Source organism: Pelmatolapia mariae, linkage group LG10_11 (assembly GCF_036321145.2).
Source record: "Pelmatolapia mariae isolate MD_Pm_ZW linkage group LG10_11, Pm_UMD_F_2, whole genome shotgun sequence".
NCBI classification, from domain to species: Eukaryota; Metazoa; Chordata; class Actinopteri; order Cichliformes; family Cichlidae; genus Pelmatolapia; species Pelmatolapia mariae.
Window position 1 is genome coordinate 45,078,232 of NC_086236.1, and position 24,134 is coordinate 45,102,365.

At 40.2% G+C, this 24,134-nt stretch overlaps 1 protein-coding gene across 1 annotated transcript; it reads left to right on the plus strand.

Moving 5' to 3' along the window:
• The first annotated feature begins 12,305 nt into the window (after positions 1-12,305).
• On the plus strand, positions 12,306-24,084 carry colec10 (collectin sub-family member 10 (C-type lectin)). Its single transcript, XM_063487797.1, has 7 exons — positions 12,306-12,420; positions 14,314-14,385; positions 17,905-17,976; positions 19,809-19,862; positions 22,845-22,940; positions 23,381-23,592; positions 23,818-24,084. The coding sequence occupies exons 1-7, from the start codon at positions 12,321-12,323 to the stop codon at positions 24,043-24,045; spliced, it is 834 nt and encodes a 277-aa protein (XP_063343867.1). The 5' UTR covers positions 12,306-12,320; the 3' UTR covers positions 24,046-24,084.
• The last annotated feature ends 50 nt before the right edge of the window (positions 24,085-24,134 follow it).

The window sequence follows — 24,134 nt, forward strand, 5'->3', positions numbered from 1 at the left end:
GACTGATGAGTTTGAATGGCTAAAATATGACCTCAGAGAACATGGAGTCAAAATTCATTAACTGAATATATCAAAAATGCCTTGAACAAATTTCTTCAAACATAGTGGAAATGTTCATTTGGACTTGGGGATGAACTGAAAGGTCAGACATCGAGGTCATAGTGACTTCTAGGAGGAATGCCCTAAGAGAATGTCACTATATGTTCTCACGCCAAGCTTGTCTCAAAGCCAAGAATTCATGCTCTGGCTGTGACAACGTTTCACACGTCTTGTTGGAAAAGATGTGTGAAATGTCTTGTTGGAAAAAATGATGTCATTATGGGGAGGTGCAGTGGTTAGCACAACAGCCTCACGGCAAGCAGGTCCTGGGTTCAAATCCACCAGCAGGTTGGGGTTTTTTCTGCGAATAATCTTTCTGCGTGGGTTTTCTCTGGGTAATCTGGCTTCCTTCCACAGTCTGTTTCTATGTATTAGCCCTGTGATAGATTCCTGAACTGTTCAGGGTGAGCCCCCACCTCTCACCTTTTCACAGCTACAATTACAACCCTGAACAACAGCTACAATCCCAATTTAATTATTTTCTCCCTTGCATTAATGTAAATTCTGATTTGAACACATGCAGACATGTGCAAATAAATGTCACGGACTGCGGTGGCAGAGCATGGAGTGCAGGTAGGAATTTGGGCCCAAACTGCAGGATGAAGAACAGTGAGGCTTTATTTACAGTGAATGAAAAACACAATAATGTCCAGCATTCAGCACTGTGGCTCCCGTGACGATTCCTCCGTGAATCTCACACAGTGCAAATATTCCTGAAGGTGAAAAGATGGCTACTCCAAAACCCAGATTCCAACCCGTGACTTCTCTCTGTGGTAAGACGCTCCGCTCCCGACTCCTGGTGGCACAAACACACACACGGGTCAGCAGGTGATCCACAATTGATAGCGAGGTCTTTACTCATTCAAACATATAAATCGACGCTTGTTTAACGGCTTTGACTCAAAAAATCCCGCGCTGCCTTGAACTCAGCCACTCTCTTAAATAGGTTGCTCCTGATCAGAGTAATCCGCTACAGCTGGCTGCGGGTGACAAGCGGCCGGTGTGGCTGCCTCCAGTGCAGGAACACTTCCGGGTCGTAAACCCTCTCACGACCAAAACAAAACACATACAGGGAGATGGAGTAACAGGAGAGACAACAAAACACAAAAAATACATGAGACCTGGGTCCCAGGCCGTGACAATAAAGGGTTTATTTCAATCAAACAGTACTTTTTTGCACACAAGATTATCAACCTTTTTTTGTCTTGTCTGTAATGACACTGACACCACTCAGTGCCATGACAGTAACATTAGCTGTGATTCTCACTAATTGCATCAATTTCTTAAAATAAAACATGTTTCAGCCACACACGCACAAGAATTTGCTTCTCCACCCTTCCTCTTGTTACAGCTTAAACGTTCACTCTTTGGGGTGATTTATAGGGTGAATATGAGAAGAAAGAGTGGAATAGGTCTTTCCTGCAAACTGTCACCGACATGAATCCACATTTCACACGGCCTTTTAAACCGCACATAACAGTCTCAACCCACACATCATAATCTCAGGCCACACATCATGGCGAGATCTGTAACGCTGCTCACTCCGCCAGCGCAGATTTAAGTCATTTAGATTCAACCGAAAACTGATGCTGATTAATACAGGGGGGAAACATAGTTTGTTGTTTTCCTGTATTTACACAGCAGTGATGTGAAAGAGTCTGTGCTGTGTACATGGAAATAAAACATTATGGCTTATGAAGCAGCTTTGAATCCAGGCGCATAGTATCAAATCCACGCTAAAGACACACAATTACATCCCATTGCTTTAAACACACATGCACATACACGCACGGGACAAGCTGTGCCTAAAGCAACACTACAGGCTCCAACCTCAGTCTTCAAAAGCAGCTTCAGCCTTCTGTTGTCATTCCATAAGTCATCCGCTACAAATTAAATTTTCTGTGTCACTGATTTATGCTGTGAAGAAAAAGCTATAAAAATGAAGATCTATGTTTGAGTCCAAGGACTTCTAGTACTCTCTTTTATAAAAAAAAGAAATCCAGAACGGATTACTGATCTTTCAGAGGTGTTTTTCACACTTGCATCTTGACATTTTAAAGCCTTGTCTTCTGAGAGAAAATGTGTTTTGTTGTTGTTAGAATCTTTTGATAATCATGCCATAACGTCCAGTTCCAGTGGAGATGGACAAGCGACCCAAACCCCCATTAATCATGTTATACAAACAGTCATCAATAATATTAAAGGAAAGGGAGACATGAAATCCAGAAGTGCATATTTGTAACGCTACATTAAGCATTTTTGCAATACATCAGCTCCAGATGGATAGCTGTTATTAATTCTCATTAAAGAGAAATTGTGTGACAAGTTAAGAGAAGCATCGAAACAGTGAAATTTAAGGATCACTGCTTTTACTAGATGGGTGGCTCACACATATGTGGAGTAAGTGCTCACATCTGACACCAGAAACTGATTTAGGGAAAAGAGAATATCTGCAGGCTTTTAGTTACACATCACAGGATGCTTGTCTCTCATTTTTTGCACTTAAAATTTGCTGTTTTTACTGCTAAAACATGTCTACAGCTACTTACATAAAAATCTGTGTGCAGAGCTTAACTTTAATTTTTCTTGTTGTTGTTGTATTATTACTCCTGCTTCAGTTAAAGATGTTAGTTGTTTTGTGTGTTTTTTACCTCTGTTGGGTGTGTGTGTGTCAGACTGTGATGTTGAAATCAGTCATTCAGAGTGACTCCTCCAAAGACCCAGCGTGAGACAAAGAGGCCGAGCTGCCAGAGAACTGATGCAGAAGACCGGGAAGCCTTTAAACTGCAACCAAACCACTTTCACGATGTGTTCAGGGGAGCAAGGGGAATTCTCCAAAACATTAATTTGTCCACAGTGACATGAAAGTCCTGTTTAAGGTTTTCCGTCATTTTCTGTTTATCCCATCAAACTGTACGTGGGCTGATTTTAACAGACTGTTAAAATGACCAAAATGACTAATTGGCTAAATTCAATAACCAAAAGAACCATAACAGTGTGCTAAACAATAAAAAGACTTTACGGGAAACCAGTGTGGACCTGGTGCAAATGTTTTCTTACACTATTGATTTATATTTATAGTAGTTCTCTGGGTAAAATGTCTTGTTTTTGCCAGAGGCCAGAGAAGAATGGACTGACTGCTAAAAGCTAAAAGGAAGGCAACAGTAAGTCAAACAGCCTCTCATTACTACCAAAGTATGCGGAAGAGCATCTCTGTACACACAGCATGTCATACATTGAAGCAGATAGGTTAAAGCAACAGAAGACCACACCAGGTTTCATTCTTGTCAGCTAAGAACAGGAAACTGAGGCTGCAGTTTGCTTAAGCTCATCAAAATCGGACAAGACAAGATTGGAAAAATTGGCTGGTCTGATTAGAATTCCTGCTGCAACATTTGGATGATATGTTCAGAATAAACAACATGAAAGCATGGATCCATCCTGCCTCATGTTATCAGGCTGCTGGTGGTGGTGTAATGTTGTGAGGGATATTTTCGTGGAATACTTTGGGCCCGTTAGTTGCAACTAAACATTATTTAAACACCACAGCCTTCCTAAGAACTGTTGCTGACCATTTCCATTCCCTTACCACCACAGTGTACCGATCTTCTTCTGCATTCTTTTAGTAAGGATCTAAAAGCTTATCTAAAAGCTCAAATCATCTCAAACTGGTAGAGCACAGTTGAGATTTGGTGGAATGGGAGATGAAATGGATGTCAAAACAACAAATCTGCAGCAACTGTGATGCTATCATGTCAGCATGGACCAAAATATCTGAAGAATGTTTCCAGCAGCGTGTTGAATCTGTGCCGTGAAGAGGTGCACAGGCAGGTGTAACTCAATACCAGCGAGAGGTGCCTAATAAACTGGCCACAGAGTGTGTATATATTATTTATTTTTATATTAGGCTACAGTATATGTGTTGCCACACATGATCAGCACATGTTCACACAAGACAAGCTGCTTGAGAAGACAGATACAGTTTGCTCTTTTAATCACCTTATCCAACAGCGGACGAGGTGATTAGCAGCAAAATCCGTCTGTGTCTCTGGCAGTCTGCGTTGTCTGGTGCGTATAGCAGCTCACAAAATGTTAAGTAAACATTAGTGGTTAGCAACATCCTAAAAGTGAGACCATGTCCACATTCATGCACATGCTTACATGGAAAATGGAGTTCACCCAAACAATATAAATTCAAATAATGATAAGAGTTACAGTTAATTGCAGATCTATAAATGCCACTTGACGTATGAGTCTGTCTAAATTGTCACCTGACATTTTGAAACAAAGAGTGTTTGGCTGAACATTAAGACGGAGAAGAAGAAGAGAAGTTTGGCTACTGTTGATTCCCCCGCTGTTCCTAAGCAGAGGCTATTTCCAAACTTGTAGGTGTAGTTCAGACACAGGGGAGGAATTCAGACTTAAGTCAATCATGGAGAACAGAAAGGATTTTTAATATTAAAGTGCAACCACAGGTCTGGATGAGGTATACTATAAAAACACTGTGACATCCAAATCGGTGAGGTGGAGTCGTGAGAAATGGTGAGTACTCTAGAGGTGGTTTTCTCAACACCCATCTGACTCATAATATTTAATATTGCCAGCTACTTGCACACGACAATTTGCGGCTTACAGCTCCCTATCTAATCCAGCGTTTCATCGAGAGTGAGATAAAGAGGTTTGCAAAATCAATCTTCGCTCCAAGTATTGTTTTAAATCCCCCAAAGGGGTTTGTAATCTCAGTGAGATCAGAATTTGATTGAAAGCTTTCTAAGTGTCTTATAAGGATAAATGAAGTCGTGTCTGTGTGTGTTGATAGTATTAGACAGCATTGCTACACTGTTTGATGTCAAGGAGGGGAAATGATCTTATATATTTGATTTGTTACTGGAAGAGGTCCTTATGTCGCCAGTCACTATGCTGTCGAAATGAACCTTCCCAGAAACAATTATGGAGAATTTGGTGTTATACAGCTATTATTAGCTTTAGAACAGTAAGTAATCTTTCTCAACAAAAGCAAAACAGTAATTATTATAATATGCACAAAAGTTGTTTAAATCAGTTGTAGAGTGATTAGTAAAAAAAAAATTGGGGATTTTTAGTGTGAAGTCTAACGGGGCAAAGCTAAAAATGGTGATGGGTGAGCTTACTATAAATACTGTTGTTTTTATAGTGCTGCTTCACTTCAACACAGTGATGTCCTGTGAATGTCTGACTGACAGCCTGTGTATTTTCCCGGGCTGTGTGTGAGTCTGAGCATTACTAATCTGCCTCATAATAACCTTTTCTTTACAGATAAAAAAAAGATCCTGCGTGAGTGCAGTGCCTGCTTACTCCGGCCTAAACATGGAAGTTGATTTTAGTCTAAAACGTCTGAAAAGAAAATTACCGTACTTTGTGTCCATTTATAGGGTTCAGGGAAGCTGATCAAATTTTCCCCAGGGACTTTCTCCGGGAAGGAATGCAAATGATAACAAATTCAGGCTCGCATCAGGACACAGTGGCATGGTGATTTTAACAACATACTCACACGTGTACATCCACAGATACGGTTTCCAAAGAAGACAACACAAAACAAAACATGCATACACACATATTTGAAATTAACTGTGTTTAAATTTTAGCTTCCAGTGTAAGTTCATCTAGCCAGACAGTATGGATAACATACCAGAAGCTACATGTGCACCTATGGAATATATGTAAGGCTATTGCAATGTTAAAATAATTAGCAAGTGTAGTTTTGCTACTGCTGCAGCTGCTGTTTGGAATTTTCCTTAAGTATAAATGTTTTGTCCAGAGGGTAAAACTGTGTCCAGGAACTTGGTTTGACCAAGTGCCATGGTGTAAAATATTGAAGAGAAATGCAGACACTAACATGGATTCCTAGAGCAAACAAACCTTGTTATGTGGCTGTGACAGAATTTATTTTGAATAAGTTAACAAGTTGGAGAAACAGTTAATTTAATAAGAAAAGTCAAAGCTATATACATGCCCTGGACACTTTATTAGGTTCCCTATGCTAGTACTGGATTGGCCTCAATTCTTCATAGTACGAACTTCAATAAGGTGCTGGAGAAGTCACACAGTTGCTGCAGATTTGTCAGCTGCACATCCATGATGGTGCCACCGCATCCCAAAGGTGATCTATTGGATTGAGATCTGGTGACTGTGGAGGCCATTTGAGGCCAGTGAGCTCATTGCCGTTTTCAAAAAACCTGTTGGAGCTGATTTGTGGCATTGTGCGTTATCCTGCTGAAAGCCACCATCAGGAGATGGGTACACTGACGTCACAAAAGGATGAACGTGGTCAGCAACAATAGTCAGGTAGGCTGTAGCATTTAAATGATGCTTGGGATTAAGAGGGTCCAAGTGAAAATATCCCCTGATATCATTACACAGTCAACACCAGCCTGAACCACTGATACAAGGTAGGCTAAATCATGTTTCCATGTTGTTTATGCCAAATTCTGCCCCTAATATCTGTATGTTGAAACAAAATTCAAGACTTATCAGACCAGGGAATGTTTTACCAATCAGCTGTTGTCACGTTTGGTGAGCATGTGCCTCAGTGTTTGTGTGGCCTCAGTTTCCTGTTTTTAGCTGGCAGGAGTGGTGCTTGGTGTGGCTTCTACTTCTGTTTGCCCATTCTCCCATAAACTCAAGGTATTTTCACCAAATCACTCAATATTCTCTTTTTTTTTTAGATAATTCCCTGTAAACCCTCAATTTGAACTTCAGCAGGTTATCATGACCATGTCTACATGGCTAAATGCAGTGGCAGAGTGGCTGCCATCTGAATGGGTGATTGGAATTTTTCTCCTGCAGTCCCGAGACACGTATATTCGTTTAGATGCTGATTCTATATTGGCCGTAGTGCATTAACGAGCTGTTGAACAGGTCTACCTGTGAAAGTGGGCACCTAGTATATCGACACGAAAGACTTTGAATGGTTAACATAATGTGATGTAAGTGGTTTGTTTTTGTAATTCATAATAAGCAAACATGGAGTATTTTTTCCTCCCCTTCGTTTGAATAGTTGGTTAACATTTTACTACTAAAGGCAAAGCTGACATTTGATATACTGAAGCGAGTCTGTTCAGGACACTGTCATGTGGTTATAAAGGGATTAGCACAAACTAAAACCCAGATTGTGACCTTTGATACTTGATGTGTAACTGTTACACTGAATACTTTGTTTCATTTGGTCCTGTCGCACACTGTAGCTATGAAAATGGTGTAGTCATGGTAACTGGTTAAAACCACTTCGGTTAAAGCTAGGATTAGGTTAAGGCGTTATAATTTAAGTTGAGGTTTAGCAACCAAATAGTTTATTTAAGTGTGGAGTAAGCCACTGGTCATGGTCAAATAACACAAACTGTAGCCTTAAAGTGAAAACCCTTCTCAGTATAATACTTCCTGGAAGAGCTGGATATTGAACCGAAGTCAGCAAGTCTGAAGACAGACGTAAATACTCATCCATCACCCAACCACAACGCCATTACTTTCTATCACACTGTTTTCATGTCAAACAAATGTTGAACTCATTTTGTTGAGGGAGTATCCTCTTTTCGTGGAAAGAAGAAGTGTGTGTCTTGGTTTTTGGGTGGCATGGTGGTGCAGTGATTAGCACTGTGCCACAGCAGAAAGATGGCTGTGGGTTCAACTTTGTGCCTTCGTAGGTTTTCTCTGGGTGATTCAGTTTCTTGCCACAGTCCCAAGATATGTGTGTTCAGTTAAGTGATGATCCTGCAAGATAGATAAAGTACTGCATGAATTTGGATTGCAGTGTAAAGTGCTCTAAGCGTTCTAAAAAGATGATTTTCCAGTTTTCAACAAATCCCATATTCATGCTTTTTTCTACATAAATAGTTTAAGAGATAATGTTTGGTCACAAGTTGTATTAAAACTTTAGATTTGCTACAATTTGGAGAAGACAAGAATTGTATCTAGAAGTACTCCACCTACAGGTCAACTGTGAGCTCACCTTTATCCTGTTAGATGCATTTGAATATATCTATAGGTTTTAACATGACGTTTTCAAGTCAGTTCAAAGAAATATTTTGCCCAGTTTCTAGTACTTTCTAATAGTTTTAAGATATTTGCTTCTGCCATGGAAGGAGTAGGAAATGGCAGGTAGCTCTTGAGCTCACCAGGGAACAAGTGCACAAATAACTTTATATCCAGTGTGCTTTGCTGAGCTCCTCACAACTCTTTTCAGAAACTCTCCAAGTCCTTTAGGTTTCTTGGCTGCTGCTTGGCAACTCAAAGCTTTAGCTCCCTCCACAGATTTCCTATAAGACTCAGGTCTGGAGACTGGCCAGGCCACTCCATGAACTTGATGTGTTTCTTCTTTAGCCACTCCTTTCTTGACCAGGCGGTGTGTTTTGGGACATTGTCATCCATGACTCATCTTCAGAGTTCTGACTAAAATGAAGGAGGTTGTCATCCATAATAACACAGTGAATGGCCATGTTAACTGGCTCCTCGGTGTGGTGAAGTCATCCTCTAACTTAAGCAGAAAAAACACCTCCGTGCTTGACTGTTCATTGATGTTCATTGGTTCATACTCAGCACTTCTGAATAATCGCACCAACAGGTTTTACCTTCTCACCAAGGTTCTTGCTTATGGTCTTGTATTGCAGCCTTGTGCACCTTTGTCCCCGATATCCCTGTTTTTTCTTGCCCATGGTGGTTGAGAGGCTGGAATGGAAATAACTGATTCTGTGTACAGTTATGTATTATACGAATAATCTGTGAGAGCCAGAACGCCGGCTGGGTTATAAGGGATCAAATGCTTATTCAACTCAGTGACATCCAAATCTGTTTTTCCAGTCTGGTGTAAGAGAAGAATAGAAATTGAGGTACTAGCGTGTTGTTGGCCATGTGCAGACTAAAGTGTCTAGATGGCACGGGTAACCGCCATTACACCCACATAATTAATTATCGATATAGTCCAAGTAGTCCGTATGTTATATCTTGTCAATATACAGGTGAGTGTTTTAAAATTTCAACTAACAAATTGAAGGTTTTGACAGCACTATTGATTAACACCAGCGCTCATGGTTGACTACTTGGAAAATGCTGAGACAAATTGAAACATGACTTTAATTCATTCCATGTGAAGACTCAGTAACGGTGAAAATGAACTGAGTCACTTCCTCTGAAATGTGACATCATAAAAACAAGTAGATGCACTGCCTTCGGTTGTCACTGTTTGTTGTGTGCTGCTTTCCTGGGAAAAGGGCTTTTTCTATGCCCCAATCGGCAGTAAATACCAGGAAATACACGCAGCTCAGGCCAGTAATGGCACTCATGCTCAGCAGTAAATTAATGTGGTTCAGAGGTTACGTAAATGTTTTATATACTTGGAGTTGCTGTTGACCGATTTGTCAGTGACACACGTGTGGGCAGTGTATGCTACTGCTGCTGCTTTAAAATGCTAATGGTACTGCCAGTGTTGTAAACGGGGCTGTAAGCAGCAGAGAGAAGAAGGCTGTTTTGTGGTGTGGTTACCATTTTGGAGTCAACCCTCAATCCAGGGGTGTGAATCACATTCTTAATTAGAGAACGTAATCTAAACCACGTGTAAACAATCAGCCTTCGGGGTAGCAGGGCTGTTCCAATGTATATAAGTGTGTATTTTACATCCCATAAGTTGCCTGAAACAGTGCAACACACAAGTCCACACAGACTGAAAGGATAATTAATAAGTGAAGACATAAACACGCACACACAAGAAGAAGTACTGCCTCTTTACTGATGCATTGTCTCATAAGTGTTGTTTTTGAAAGGCAAGCAGCTGTTTTAAGTAAAAAGGCTTCAATGTCTCTCCATCCATTCGTTATACATGCACCACACATCTGCCAAACACCGAGCAGCAGATGGACAAAGTTAGCAACCATGTTGTGAACATAATGGAACATTTAGCCTCTAAATAGCTAATTATTTCCATTAGGAGCTGATGAGAACTAAAATCTACATAGAAGGGAAAAGTGGAAATTGATCTTTGGCTCATCAGGTAGAGACATAAAAGTAACCTTTCTATACTTTTCTATCTTATTGAGGGGTAGTCAGAGACTAAATGGACGCCACTGAATCTATTTATCCATTGTTTTACATGCTAACTGCTGCTGTTCGGGGTCACAGGGGGCTAAAGCCTATCCCAGCTGTCACTGGGCAACAGTTGGGATACACCCTGGAAATGTGGCTATTCTATCAAAGGGCGTGACCACACATGATTTTCTTTCACAATCCTGGCCTTGGTTGTCTCTTTTGAACTTTCACTGAGCAATCCAACATGCTAGCAAGTTATGGTCAGCGACACCAAAATCCAGAGCCATAAAATAGCTCATTTACCAAAGCGCCCCTCTCTTAACATCATTAAATTCCTTCGCAGAAACGATACGGGGTTGGAAGCTTAAAGCAAACCGTGGCAGAAGCTAAGAGAAACTGATATCAAGCATGTGAGGTCTTAAATATTTTTCAAGCGTGTGTGTGGTTTAAACTGCCTTTCAAAGATAACCCAAGAGAAACAAACATCACAATCAACAGCAAAAAAGTGATTAATGACTGTGACTGCTCCAAGAGTGCATCAGGTCCATGTTATTTTCTTTGAAGACTACAGCTTTTCCAGCAGTTGAAATAATTTGTATTTTTATCGTAAAGCCAATACTGGATACATCTGAAAGATTTTTGTCTCTAAATACAAATAACATTATAAAAAAAAGGGGCTTCCAACAATAAAATACAAAGCTTTTTCACTTTGAATGCTTTTCAAAGTGACATCTAGCCAATCAGTCCCTCAGGGAACAACAGTCTGATTAAGATGAAGTTTTCTCTTTCACTCTTTTTTGTTTTTATTCTACTTAAAGGACCTGAGCACACTGATGCCACTGATGAGTTGTTTTTTGTTGGGGTTTTTTGATGAAGGACTAAAGACATTCCAGGAAGCATAATTCTTGAATAAGGAGATCTCCTTTTGTGCCAAGACATGTGGCTTGGACTACACTCCCCTCCTAATTTGCAATCTCTCTTTGTTCCTTGCTCTGTCTCCTTCCTCTGCGTCTCCTATTAAGATTCATCCTCTAATTATTTGCCTTCTTTGGTACTGTACTGTGTGTTGTCATCACATAGCAGTAAAATAGTGCAGGATACAAGAGGGGAAAGAATCTGCGTGCATGCAGTATTTTCTATGTAAACCGCTCTTGCCAAGTGTTTTCTGGTCTGAAGACTCGGGACAAGAGAAAAAAGTGAGTCTACTCCCTTGTTCATGATAAGAAGGCAGTCCAGTCTCCTGTTTATTATTTCACACTGTGCAGTCCCCATTAGGGCCGAAATATTTGCATTCATCTTTAATCGATATATCAGAAAAAATCACTTTCACTGGAACTATTTGTTCTGACTGAAGGTATTTACTTTTACACTTCCAAGAATGTTATTAGCACTTTTTTTCATTCAGGACCTTCGCAGTGTTATTGTGAGCTCTGGTTCATCTAATTTCCCTTCAGTAAATTAGAAGCAGGTGTTACTCTGCAGTTCTAGCCGAGCATGATCAGAGATTTTTCTTGTATCAGTGAAAGTAATACCAAAGCAAAGCACAGGTGGCTCTCAGATGTTCCCATGATTCCACATTCTCTCTCCATGAATGAAAATATCAACCGTTAGCATGTGCCAACCTCTAAGGGAGTGATGGCAAAGTGTTAAACCTCAATCAGAGGACTGAAGTGTTAGTTTTTATTTTATTCCTAAAAGTTAATTCTGTTTATCTGGGCATAGGGTTTTCAGTAGGAGAAACATTAATCACATCACTTATCTGAGTGACTTTTTCCAGTCTCAGCTGATCAATGGTCATAACAATTTGCATATTGTCCAAAAAAAGGACTTCCTTGTGTTTTCCTTACCTGGATAATTGAGCATGCATCAAGACTTTTTACTTTATTCTTTACAGGGTACCCATGTATCTGTCCAAATGATGGTAAGATTTTTCACATGCAATTAACAAGTTAAACCACATGCACAGGAATGCAGTACTCTGGTGAGTGTTGTTTGACATTTTGACAATTAACTGATAAGACTCTATAAACAAGTGTGTCTGTGTGTTCTACAAACAGCAGCACTGCTTTCTTCTGTCACTAATCCTACGCTGATCCCTGCTCCTCGACCATCTGCTCCAAAAAGCCAAAAGGTTTGGATTTTCTGCACCGGTCTGTGATGGTTGGGAGATGCCGCGGCTCTTGGTGCTCTGCGTGTTTGTAGCCATCTTCAGCTACGTTTCTGTTTCTATAGAGGTTTGCACCAGCGCCTTGATACCAGGAGCTAAAGGTAATGCATTGTGGCGCTGTTGTAAATGTGTGTGTGTTTGCATTTTGACTAGATGTCAGCTTGATTTGTAAACGTTTATCTTTGGATAATTAAGTCTAAAATGTTTTCAACCTAAAATCAACAGTACTCATGTACTTTGTACTCATGTTTGTTCATGCTGTTGGAAACATTGTTGTGTCCCAACGTTACAGGAGAGTGTTAGAGTGTGAGAGTGCAACGTTCTGAGGAAATACCCCCTAAATGTTTTATAGTTTAAAGAGCTGATGATAAAGCCACCAAGCATTAAATGTTCTAAAGTTTACTAGCTCACTGTCTGCTACCCCGCGGTCTTTTGGAGGGAATGCCTCCCTGTGTGTGTTTTCCATTTTATGACATCCAGTGGCTTGCTCCCCTGCTGATTGAGACAGACAGACCCTAATAAAACACGAAGTGAAGCTATGCTTTTTTTTCTTTCTTTCTTTTCTTTTTTTTGCGCACTGTGCTGGAAAAAAAAGAAGAAAAAAAACAGCCTTTAGTTTAAAAGGAAGCCAGAGGCCCGTCTCTCAAGGAGCTGGCATGCAGAAACTGAGATTGTTAAGCTAAAAGGCAAAAAAATTTTAAAAATTCTCTCATTGTGACAATAAAGGCCATTTATTAAATTGTTGAAGTTTTATTATATCCAAAACAAAGTCTGTTTTACAAAAGCAGCTTCTGAAATAAAGTTAAATTATGTTTGTCATGGGAAAAGGGAAGAGGCGTCTGTACCATCAGTTACACTTTCACAGCTTTCCAGAGAAGTTTCCCATTGTTCCATTGTGATATTGTGTATTTAGACAGCTGCCACAAACGCGAACAGATTATTTGTACAAGACTCATCCAGATACTACTCACCACAGAGGCAGTCTCTTGAGTTTGTGTAGACTCACATCTGTGTATTTCGGTGGGTGACAGATGCGCATTTTTCCCAGTTTTAGACCCCTCAAAAATGTCTTACGACTTATTTTAACCTTTTTCAACAAACACAGTTTTATTACATTTACTGGTATGTTGACTTCATCATTCTTATATAGATTTACGGGAATTTTTTTTTTTTTTAGACGTAAAAAAGTGGGACGCTGCAGGCCCAGTTCTTGAAATTGAACGACAATAAACACCGAATTCTGACATTTTTTGGGGAAATATCTTATTGCTACTGCGACATGTTAAATAGCAGATGAAAGATCTTCATTTGATTTGACACCTTAATCACACAAACAAGGCCTTTTGCTAATTTTATGCTACATGGTTTCAGTTTAGTAGGCCACGAAATTAAATATTTACGCAGACTGTATCACTTGACCGTGCAGTGATTTAGCTTGAAAATGTCTACACAGCCGACAGAGCTGAATTATCAGTTTTCCTAAGTACTTCTGCCAGCCTAATAGAAGCAGACTCTAAGCAGAGTCCTTCTTTCTAAGCCCAGCATTTAACAAGATATAAACTGCTGCCTGCATCAACAACTGAGGCAAAATTACTGTTTTAATAGACATTCAGAAATCTCTTAAGATTTCATGCCAAGAGCCTTTTGATCCATGGTCCCGCCTCAAACATTTCTGCTACACCTCATTTGTGCTTTCAGCTCTAAAAAGGACTTTGTGCCATTAATACTTTTAAAGCACCGATGCCTCTAAAAATTATACTGGCTCGCCGAAGACTTATTAAAACAGAGTTATTTCTTCTTTATAAACATCCAAAGAGGATTCAGTCCATCTCCTTGTGATGATTAGAAACACTCTGCTACACTTACATTGAAACTTACACACAATCATTCACCAAAGCTCTTTGCTGAAGTGGTTTTTGACGTGCTGTTAGTGCTGACAATGGATCGCCACACTGATGGCCTTTTTGTTTACAATCTTTCTTTTCAAAATCCAGGGGACCAAGGTGAGATTGGAGATGATGGAGATCAGGGGAAACTGGGGAAGAATGGACCACCAGGACTTCCAGGTATCCAGTATCCTTCTAGTCAAAAATGGCTAAGCTGTAGGACAAAAACATGTAGACCCCGGTAATGTGTATACTCACAAAACGTGAAAGACATTTAGAAAGAAAAAAAAAAAAACCCAAAAGGCTTCATACAACTTTTTATCCACGAGTGCAGTCCTCATTGAGCCAGTAAATAAACTGATGTGTAAAATCAGTGGGGTTCCCCTTTATCACCAGTATAACCCAAATAAAATCTAATTTGCTTTTCTATCAGACTGCGGTTTAGGATGGTGTAACAGGCAAACATCAGTATAATCACAATGACTTCACATCTGCTTTAATGGCACTCAGACACTCAGTTAACAGGTGCAGGCGTCTGCTTTATTCCTTATATTTTCATTGTAGCTGCTCACCATTCATCTGGTAAGTGTGCAGACAGAGGCAAATGGAGCTGACTGCAGTACTTTTTAGTCATACGCTTGCTAACAACTACAAAAATGTGACTCGTATACTTAGTACAATTTTCCAAGTCTAATAAACCTGACGCAATGCTCTTTGAAAAAAATCAATTTGTATTTAAAACCTCTAAAACAAAATCTAATTGACAGGTTTTCAAATCACATACTGTAAAATAGTTTTTCCAAACTCACTTCTCAGAATTCTTTTTTTTTATTTTGAATAGATGTAAATGCAAGAAAATCCCCAGCTTCTTCATTAGCATGTTTCCTTTAGGTATTGCAGTGGGGTAGAACAGCTGAAGGTTAAAAAGAAGAGAAAAAGTGATGAGTTCCACAAGTGTACATCTATATAATCACACCTAGGAAATAAAAAAATTAAGTCTGGCTTCACCAGTCTTTTTTAAAAAAAAGTTAATTTTCCTTGCTTGTCTAATATGAACAAACATAGCTAGTAACAAAACCACCCAGTGTGCAGCTTTTGCATTTCCCTGCTGTCGCAGCTTGCCTCCCTTTGCTGTGGCGTGAGCTGCGCTGTGCCACAGACAAACAGCACTGCACTGACATGACATCTGTATATCTGTGGAGGAAGCAGATCTGTAAATTGCTGCTGAAGAAAGCAGGGGCTTTCACAAGGTTTTTTTTTTCCAGCTGAGCTGATAGGCATACACACAAATACCTGCTCACACATGCTTAAAAAAATACATGCAATGCAGCATCCTGCACATGCCAGAGAGTACAAGACGATAGATACAGTTCACACATGTGTAAATATAGATGCAATAAATATAGTGTCATGATCGTATATGTGCACACATCCGGCTTTTATTCTATAACGTCTCACAGAGCTCAGCACACATGTGCACGCTGCACACTAAAAACACCCTTCTTTTATCAGTCTGTGTGGGAGACGAATGCCAGGGCTGCTGGGGTCATTTTCAAAAGTGCAGAGAGCACGTGCGCGCGAAACTCTTTCAACTTTTCAACTTTGCGGATATTATTCAACGGTATAGCAAAGCCAGTCATTATGGTTTCTCTGTGTGTATGCTTACTGTAGGCATGAAAGCAGGTTTCTGTGAAGATTTTGTAACTGTAGTATGTCAGCAGCTCGACAGATGACGCATGTATTCCCTGTTTTAATTTAGGCAGTTTTACAGGAAACAGTTGCTTAATTTTGGAATGTTAAATGGGAATATGTGACTGCTAATGCTCCGGTGGGCAACAAAAACAGTTTGTTGCTCCAAGCTTATTAACAACAACAAACTGTTGTGCTGGACTTGTACATTTTTTAGCTTGAATCGAAACTGTAACTGAGGTTGAAATCTTTGCATTATAGACCAAAAAAAGTGGAAGAGCATGACCAGTGCAAGGTTTTTAGAGCCAGTATCAACAGACAGTATAAATACAGTATGTCTATAAGCTAGTGAGGCGTTACTTGTCTCTGGTTCGTGTGTGCTGCACAGGGTGCCAGACAAACCTTGAGATGACACACACATCTATTTTTGCATTATGTATTGGCTGATATATCGCTCTGGCTCAAAACTATGGTGTTATATGAAGATCTTAGTTCTTGTGCAGAACTTTTAGGTAGCTAGAAGTGCACAACAGAACAACCTTATTTTCATGTTCCACCTCTATTAATCTCTATTAAACAGAAATGTCAAAAATGAGACTCCACTTTTGCAACTGTGTAAGCAACATTTAGTCAATACACTGATTTAAGATCATTTTAGAAACCAAATGCATTTTATTTTTGTTGTATTATGCCTACAGCTAGTTGCTTAGTTCAAGGGTGTTTGGAAATAGCTGAAGGCTTGTATTTAAATTGCCTTAGGCTCCAAGGCTTCACCTCCTTTATCCTCCAGCAGCTGGAGATTCCAGACGTTAAACCAGTTGGGGTGGTTGGCCATTAAAAGTGATAGGAAGGACCGTTATCTGAACGTTGAGATAGGCCGTTTAACTGGCAAGCGTAAGCACTGCTAAAACATTATTCAGCTGTTGCAGATGGAATAACAAAAGACCATCAGATTAACTTTCTTCATGTGGCAACAAAACAAACACGTATAATCACTTCTCGTCATCACTTGTCACTTCAGTGTCGCTGAAGCGTTCACTTTGTGAGTGTGCTTCTCGAGCGCTTTCATGCAGAATTTTCCTAATTTAAAAAAAAAAAAAAATCGCACCCTTGTGTGAGCGAATTTTTCCCAGCGACCTCACACAATACATAAGAACTCATGCCTTCTGCCAACACTACTCACAAATCACCGAGTCGAAAATCAACATGCGCAAGCGGGACATGTGAAATATTAGTGAATAGCTGGCTGTACGTGTGTGTGTGGCAAATCCCTCTAATAGTGGCAGGCTTCTCCAATGCGTCACTTAGTATTTCGAACGCCATCAATTTTCAGTTGAATAGTTTCCTGAGGAAACACTCATTCAGGGGCTGGCAGAGAGCCTCGGTCTGCTCTGTAGTTTTCCCATGCGCACGCACACACACACATACCTGCACACACAAACACACACATGCACACGCTGTCTTTTAGTTTAATGTTCTCCATTTAGGATACATTTTTAAGGCACCCTCCAAAATCATGCACACTCCTGAGTTCTTCTAAAGACAAACAAAACACTAAGCCAGGCAGTGGTAATCAGATTACAGTGTACTTCAATCCATTACAATCACTTTGTTTTTAGATTAAAAAAATAAAAGGTATTCATAAATGATTAAATAAATAACAGTGACACTAGAAATACATGCATTTAACAGACAGTGGATCAGACAGCAGTTTTTGCAGGGATAATCCTTAAAAGATTGAATGGCGTGGAATAGAGTTGCCCAGATTATACAAAAGAAACTAAAATATAATGATACTAACACAAAAAGAAATTGATTCAAGTTATTAAAAGCGATAATAACTGATTTTTCCAGTTTATGTTGACTTCCAACATGCACACATCCTCTACTTTTCTGGCATATGCTGCAGACTATGTTGGATTGAAACAGCATTTTCAACACTTTTTCCAAATAATATTTCTTTACTCTATCGTAAATACCTCCAAATCTCATCCTTCCTTTCTCCCACAGGAGTGCCGGGGGAGTTGGGCCTTAAAGGAGAATTGGGCCACACAGGAAAGATTGGGCCTACTGGAGACAGAGGTACAACAAAGTCATTTTAATCTAAAGTTCAGGTTTGATATGCAGTTTAACACAGTTTCCTGTCAGTCTCAGTGCTTCTCTAGTCCTGCCTCCTATCTGTCCATCTATCTGCCTGAAACCATACTGTAAAACCTTACTGATTTTTATTGCATTACTCATTCAAGTGTAATATTTACAATAAAATAATAAATAAATAAGAACTAATAAAGTGCATCAGGGGGTAATACTTAGTTCCTCAGTTCCCAAAAGCGAGAAAGATTGATGACCTTTCATTTGAACTTTATAACCATCGAGTGTATAAATTTGTTCTCGCTCCAGTGCCATTAAACATTTTGATAGGTAGCTGTGAGGTTTCTGCAGACGCTTAATGACTTTCAAATTGTCTTTAAGAAAAAATACGGCCTCCCGGACGCCCTCCTGAGATTTCACTGCTGCACGCTCCCTAACAATGGCCTCAACTAAAACCCACATCACTACACTAACAGGCAGACTTAATTAGTCCCAAGACAAACACACAAGGAGAGTTTTTAAAAATTAAATCTGCTCATTATTGAGCTAACTAGACAGTTTCCACTAAAGGCTTGTATTTCTGTCCATTTCTTTCACATTTTAAGTTATCGCATCAAAAGATCCTACAACATGATGTCATGCAGTTGCTCTGCCTGAAGTGGCTAAAACAGTTTCTATTCTAGTTTTTGTTTTTATGAGCAGTCATGTTTCCCTGTCTTTCTAGACATTCACTTTTCTCAGTATTCATTATGATTAATACGCTATTAGGAAAGTGGCTGTGTGTCAGCTATATCAGGCAAAGGAGTGAAGTCACAGCTTTGGATTTCATTGATGGTGAAAGCCCAAAACTCATAAAACACCTGGAAAAAAAAAAACACTTGTTTTCAGGGACATGCCAACATAACAAGATCACAAGCTCAAATTCAGTTCGTGTTTGCAAGAATGTTGGCCGTGATACAGGAGCACTGAAGAAATTCAGTTCAGTCCAGTTTCCACATGGGAAATTGGTGTTCATTCATAATATAAAAACATGATAAATGAGCAGAAATCGCTTTTATAATTCTAACTCCATGTATATGGATCCTTATCAGATTGTCTGCAGAGCTTACATCGTTTTTGGCCAAAAGAACAACTATATAAATCTACAGACCGTAAAACTGTGGAGTTACTGAGTTTATATGGAACAAAAAAACCAACTAACTGCAGCTGGAGGACTGTTTGGGATGAATTCTACTGTATACTCCACTGAGACACTGGAAAGCCATATCAGGTCACATTTTACCATACTTACCCACTGTGTTTTTCCGTATTTTTTGCAAAGGACCTCAAACAAGCCCAAATAAATCAAATCCATCAGTATGGCAAAACAACTGGTCAGATTACAGGTACAGTATTTCACTGTTCTGGCTGTTCCTCATTCAAAGCTAGGCCATTATGATGTTTGTACTGCAACCCACTTCCCCAAAATTTGCAACTGCCATTTGGGTTATTTTCCACGATGAAACAACCGTGTGAGGGCAGATTCAGGACAAGATTTAAACACAAATAGTAACATTTGATGATATCTCTCAATTAAAAATATATGTAGATGTTAGTGTTATTTGGTATAAATTATCTTGTTGGAATAATTAATTGTGACCTACTGCTGGTCAAACTTTGACCATCTAGAAAGGCGTGCGGCCCTGTTGAGTTTTCAATGTGTGATACAGCCATCTGGTGGTAGAACGTTGTAACTACATGACAAGGTCAACAGGAAGCTTCTACAAGGTTGAAATACAGCTAACAACAAAGGGTGCTATTAATGATTTTTGATTCTTCTGCAGGTGACAAGGGTGATAAAGGTTTAGATGGACCAGCTGGTTTAAAAGGGAAACCAGGTAACAGCATGCAGACACTGCCTCTCGTTTTAAGTCATACACCCATAGCAAAAAAACCTTTTTGCATGAGTCCTGTGAAAAACTAAGTACATTCTTACTGATCCCAGAGGAATTATTAGAGTAAAAACAGCTAGGTGCTGCTAATCAAAATGCACTTGATTAACTGGTCGTCACTTTTAACAGTGATGTCAGTTTGCTGGTCTGGAGCACTCAGATGTTTGTTAACACAATGACACCTAGTGGAGGTCGGAGCAAATTCACCCCAGTGTCACACCATGCAATTCTCAGAGACAGTGAGCTACATCTCAGCCTCTACAGGTCTTGGTTAGCATGTTAAATGTTAAAGTTCATGATAGTATAATCACAAAAGACTGAACAGGTATGGTTATTTCGGAAGGATTGTCAGGAGAATGTCTCTTCTCTCTAAGCTGCATCTAAACAAATCACAAAACTCGAGCACTGTCCTTTGGACGGACCAGCCCAAAGTGGAGATGTTTGGCCATAATGCACAGAGCATATCAGCACAAACACCTCATACCAGCTGTCAAGCACGGTGATGGAGGGGTGATGATTTGGATTTGTTTTGCAGCCACACGACCACGGCTCCTTGCTGTCATTGAACTCATGCCTATACCAAAGAATTCTGGAGTCAAATGTGAGGCCATCTGTCTGACAGCTAAAGTTTAGCCAAAAATGGGACAGTGATCCCAGGCACAGCAACAAATCTCCATCAGGATGGCTAAAAAAAGAATAGAACCAAGGTTCAACGGTCAAAGACCAGAACTCATCTGGGTTGAAATGCTGTGGCAGGACCTGAAGAGAGTTGTATGTAAATGAATACCCCGCCTACACAGTGAAAAAGAGTGGGCCAGAATTCATCCACAGCCATGTGAGAGATGATCAAGTCATGCAGTAACTCCAAGTTATTGCTGCTGAAAGTGGTTGTACAAAATACTGAATCACTGGAAATGAATCAGTAACTTGATGTAGGTCAAATGATAAAGTCTTACTCATGCAGTTAAACAACCTTGAAAAAGAATGCTGCAGTATTTACTTAAACTGTCATGGTATGGGCTGTTAGACCCAGTGTTTTGTGTTTAATATTAGTATTGTCTTATGTTTTGGGTTAATTCTTGTTTTCTTAGTTCCTAGGATTTGGGGTCTTGTGTTTAGTGTTGTGTTATTCCTACCTGTGTCCTTCTCCGGTGCTCTGTTTGTGTCTCTGTGTTGGTAAAACAGTCTGTAAATTTCCTGTTTTACTTTGAAGGTCTGTGGTTCATCTTGCTCATTAGTTTCAGCTGTGTTTTCCTGTGTCATTTCCTGATTACCTTGTGTGCATGCGTATTTAGTGTGTGTCTACTCTGCTCCTCGTCGGTTCCTCTGTGTTGGTTATTATTTCAGATCTCCTCATTAGTGTTCCCAGTTTAGGTTTTTAGTAATTTCTCGTGTCTCATTTCCTGTTTTTCACGTTGTAAATAAACTCTTACCTGCATCTAGCCGTTTCCTGAATATTGCGTCCTTTTTCTACAAACACCACATGACTGCTACCCCGGCCGTGACAAAAACTTTTAGCACACCCATAAGTGGATTTGATCTGGGGAACAGAGTTCAATAAATCTGTGAAGGTTCTCAGTCATCCAGGTCATCGTAGTCTAAGGAGCTTGGAAAGAAAAGCGTCTGGACTTCTTTAAGTTGCTTAAAGACTTTTTACCTCTCATCCGAGAAGCTTCTTCAGTTCTAAGGTCAAATGGCCGAGAGTCCCACATTTAAACCCAGTGGGAGTATCCCCCCAAAGAGGGACAAAGGACCCCCTGGTGATCCTCTAATCACATGAGCCAAGGTGTGAAAGCGGGTGTGGGACCTAATCAGCCAGGGAGGATAAGAAAGACAGACGCAACAACGTTGTCATCCCCTATGTAGCCAGTGTATCAGAGAAACTCAGGAGAGTTTTCTCCAAGCACGACATCCCAGTGTACTTCAGACCCAGCAACACACTCAGACAGAAACTGGTTCACCCGAAAGACAAAACTCCAAAACACAGACTTAACAACGTGGTGTATGCTGTACAGTGCAGCGAGGAATGCCCAGACCTCTACATTGGAGAGACCAAACAGCCACTTCACAAGCGCATGGCACAACATAGAAGAGCCACCTCCACAGGACAAGACTCAGCAGTCCATCTGCATCTTAAGGATAAAGGTCACTCTTTCGAGGATGCCAATGTTCACATTTTGGACAGAGAGGACAGATGGTTTGAAAGAGGAGTGAAAGAGGCCATCTATGTCCACTGTGAGCGACCATCTTTGAACAGAGGCGGTGGTTTACGACACCAATTGTCTGCCATCTATAATCCAGTTTTGAGATCCCTTCCCAGACGCCTTAACGCCCACTCACATTCTGGGCCATCTGACCTCAGGAATTCACATGACAAGGTGGGGCCAGGTTTCACAATGAGCTCACCCGAAACCCTGGCTGATTAGGTCCCACACCCGCTTTCACACCTTGGCTCATGTGATTAGAGGATCACCAGGGGGTCCTTTGTCCCTCTTTGGGGGGATACTCCCACTGGGTTTAAATCTGGGACTCTCGGCCATTTGACCTTAGAACTGAAGAAGCTTCTCGGATGAGAGGTGAAACGTCTTCAAGCAACTTAAAGAAGTCCAGACGCTTTTCTTTCCAAGCTCCTTAGACAGAGTTCAATAAACAACATTTAAACACATTACTAATGAAGTCCTTCAAATTCCTTTCTGGAAAAAAAAAACAAGTATTTGTTTGTGACTCTCAATCGGTTCTACTAGATGCTAATGGTGATTGTCCCTGAGGGAGCAATGCTGTAGAAAAGCATTTAATGATCCTTATTACAATTACCAGTCCTTGTACCAAGAAGCAGGTTCCATATTTGCCTAATTTGCTGACATCTTCTCTTCTGACATTCAGACAAATATTCATCCGAGCTGTCCTAACCCCCATTTGATCTATTAGGTACAATGTGTGACTGTGGGAGGTACAGGAAGGTGGTTGGACAGCTCGATATCAATGTAGGCAAGCTGGGGAATGCAGTCAAGTTTGTGAAGAACGGTAAGTCGCTATGTTTTTAATCTTTTACTAGACACTAGACGATGTCTTACCTTTAAAATTTAATAGAAGGAACTGAGACAGGTTTCTGTGTGAAAGAGCTTGTATCAAGTCTGGAGGTAATTTAAAATCCATAATGTTTTATATTTTAATGCAACATCATTGATTTCAGTATCATTAAGACAGTGTTTAAAAAGCTTATTATTTACGAAGTTTAGATCCTTGTTTTAACTACTTCAGGCAGGGAAATTCCACAAACACCAAATCCTTTCTTCATTCAAGACTTACATTACACAAGTACACTAGTCCCTTCATGTCTGTGCATCATCCTGCCACTTGACTTCTAATTTGCTTTCTGTGTCAAGAAGAAAAATCAGAACAATGAAAACATGCCTTTAAACTTATGTCAGATGACCTTTAACCTTTGAACATGTCCTGTTCAGTGGTTCTAGGCTTGAGAGAAACAGAAGAGAGGTACTACCTGCTGGTGAAGGAGCCCAAGAGGTTTAGAGAGGCTTTAATGAACTGCAAGCTCAGAGGAGGCACCCTGGCCATGCCCAAAAGCACCAACATCAACCGTCTCATGGCAGACTATGTTAGTCAGGCAGGACTGACAAGAGTGTATATAGGAGTGCAGACTCAAACCGAGGGCGTGGTAAGCAGTTTTGATAATATTAACTAGGTAGTAATTAGTAAGTCTAATGCTTTTTTGATACTTTTAATGTGGAAAAATAAAAGACGGTTGTGTAAAGTGTAAGAAGGACATATTTTAGGCTGTTGTGGGCAGTGTTGGTCAAAAACAGAACAAAATTAGTTAACAAATGATGACAAACTCTTTTCTTTCTTTTTTTTAAATCTCTTCTCTATTTTCTAAAATCAGAACGGGAGCAGTCACGTTTATGCAGACTCCACCCCTCTGCAGGGTTTTGTATCTTGGAGCCAAGAGGAGGAGCTACAGCCCAACACAAACTCCAGCTGCGTGGAGCTGCTCAGCACTGGAACGTGGGCTCACGTGGAGTGTGAAGCCACCATGTTTTTCATCTGTGAGTTCCCGAAGAGCAGGAGGAGAAGAGAAGGAAGAGAGGCAGTTGCCTCGTCATCATCGTGACCTTTACCACTCACTGCACATGTCAAGACAAGGATCAGACTCCTGAAAAAAACATTTATATTTCACATTTCCTGCAAATATGCAGACAA

What these genes read in the sequence shown, in the direction of transcription:
- colec10 (XM_063487797.1), top strand. Translation starts at nt 12,321, where the DNA reads ATGCCGCGGCTCTTGGTGCTCTGCGTGTTTGTAGCCATCTTCAGCTAC. An exon ending in CTTGATACCAGGAGCTAAAG is followed by an intron (nt 12,421 to 14,313) that starts GTAATGCATTGT and finishes TTCAAAATCCAG; the next exon opens with GGGACCAAGGTGAGATTGGA. An exon ending in AGACTCAAACCGAGGGCGTG is followed by an intron (nt 23,593 to 23,817) that starts GTAAGCAGTTTT and finishes TTCTAAAATCAG; the next exon opens with AACGGGAGCAGTCACGTTTA.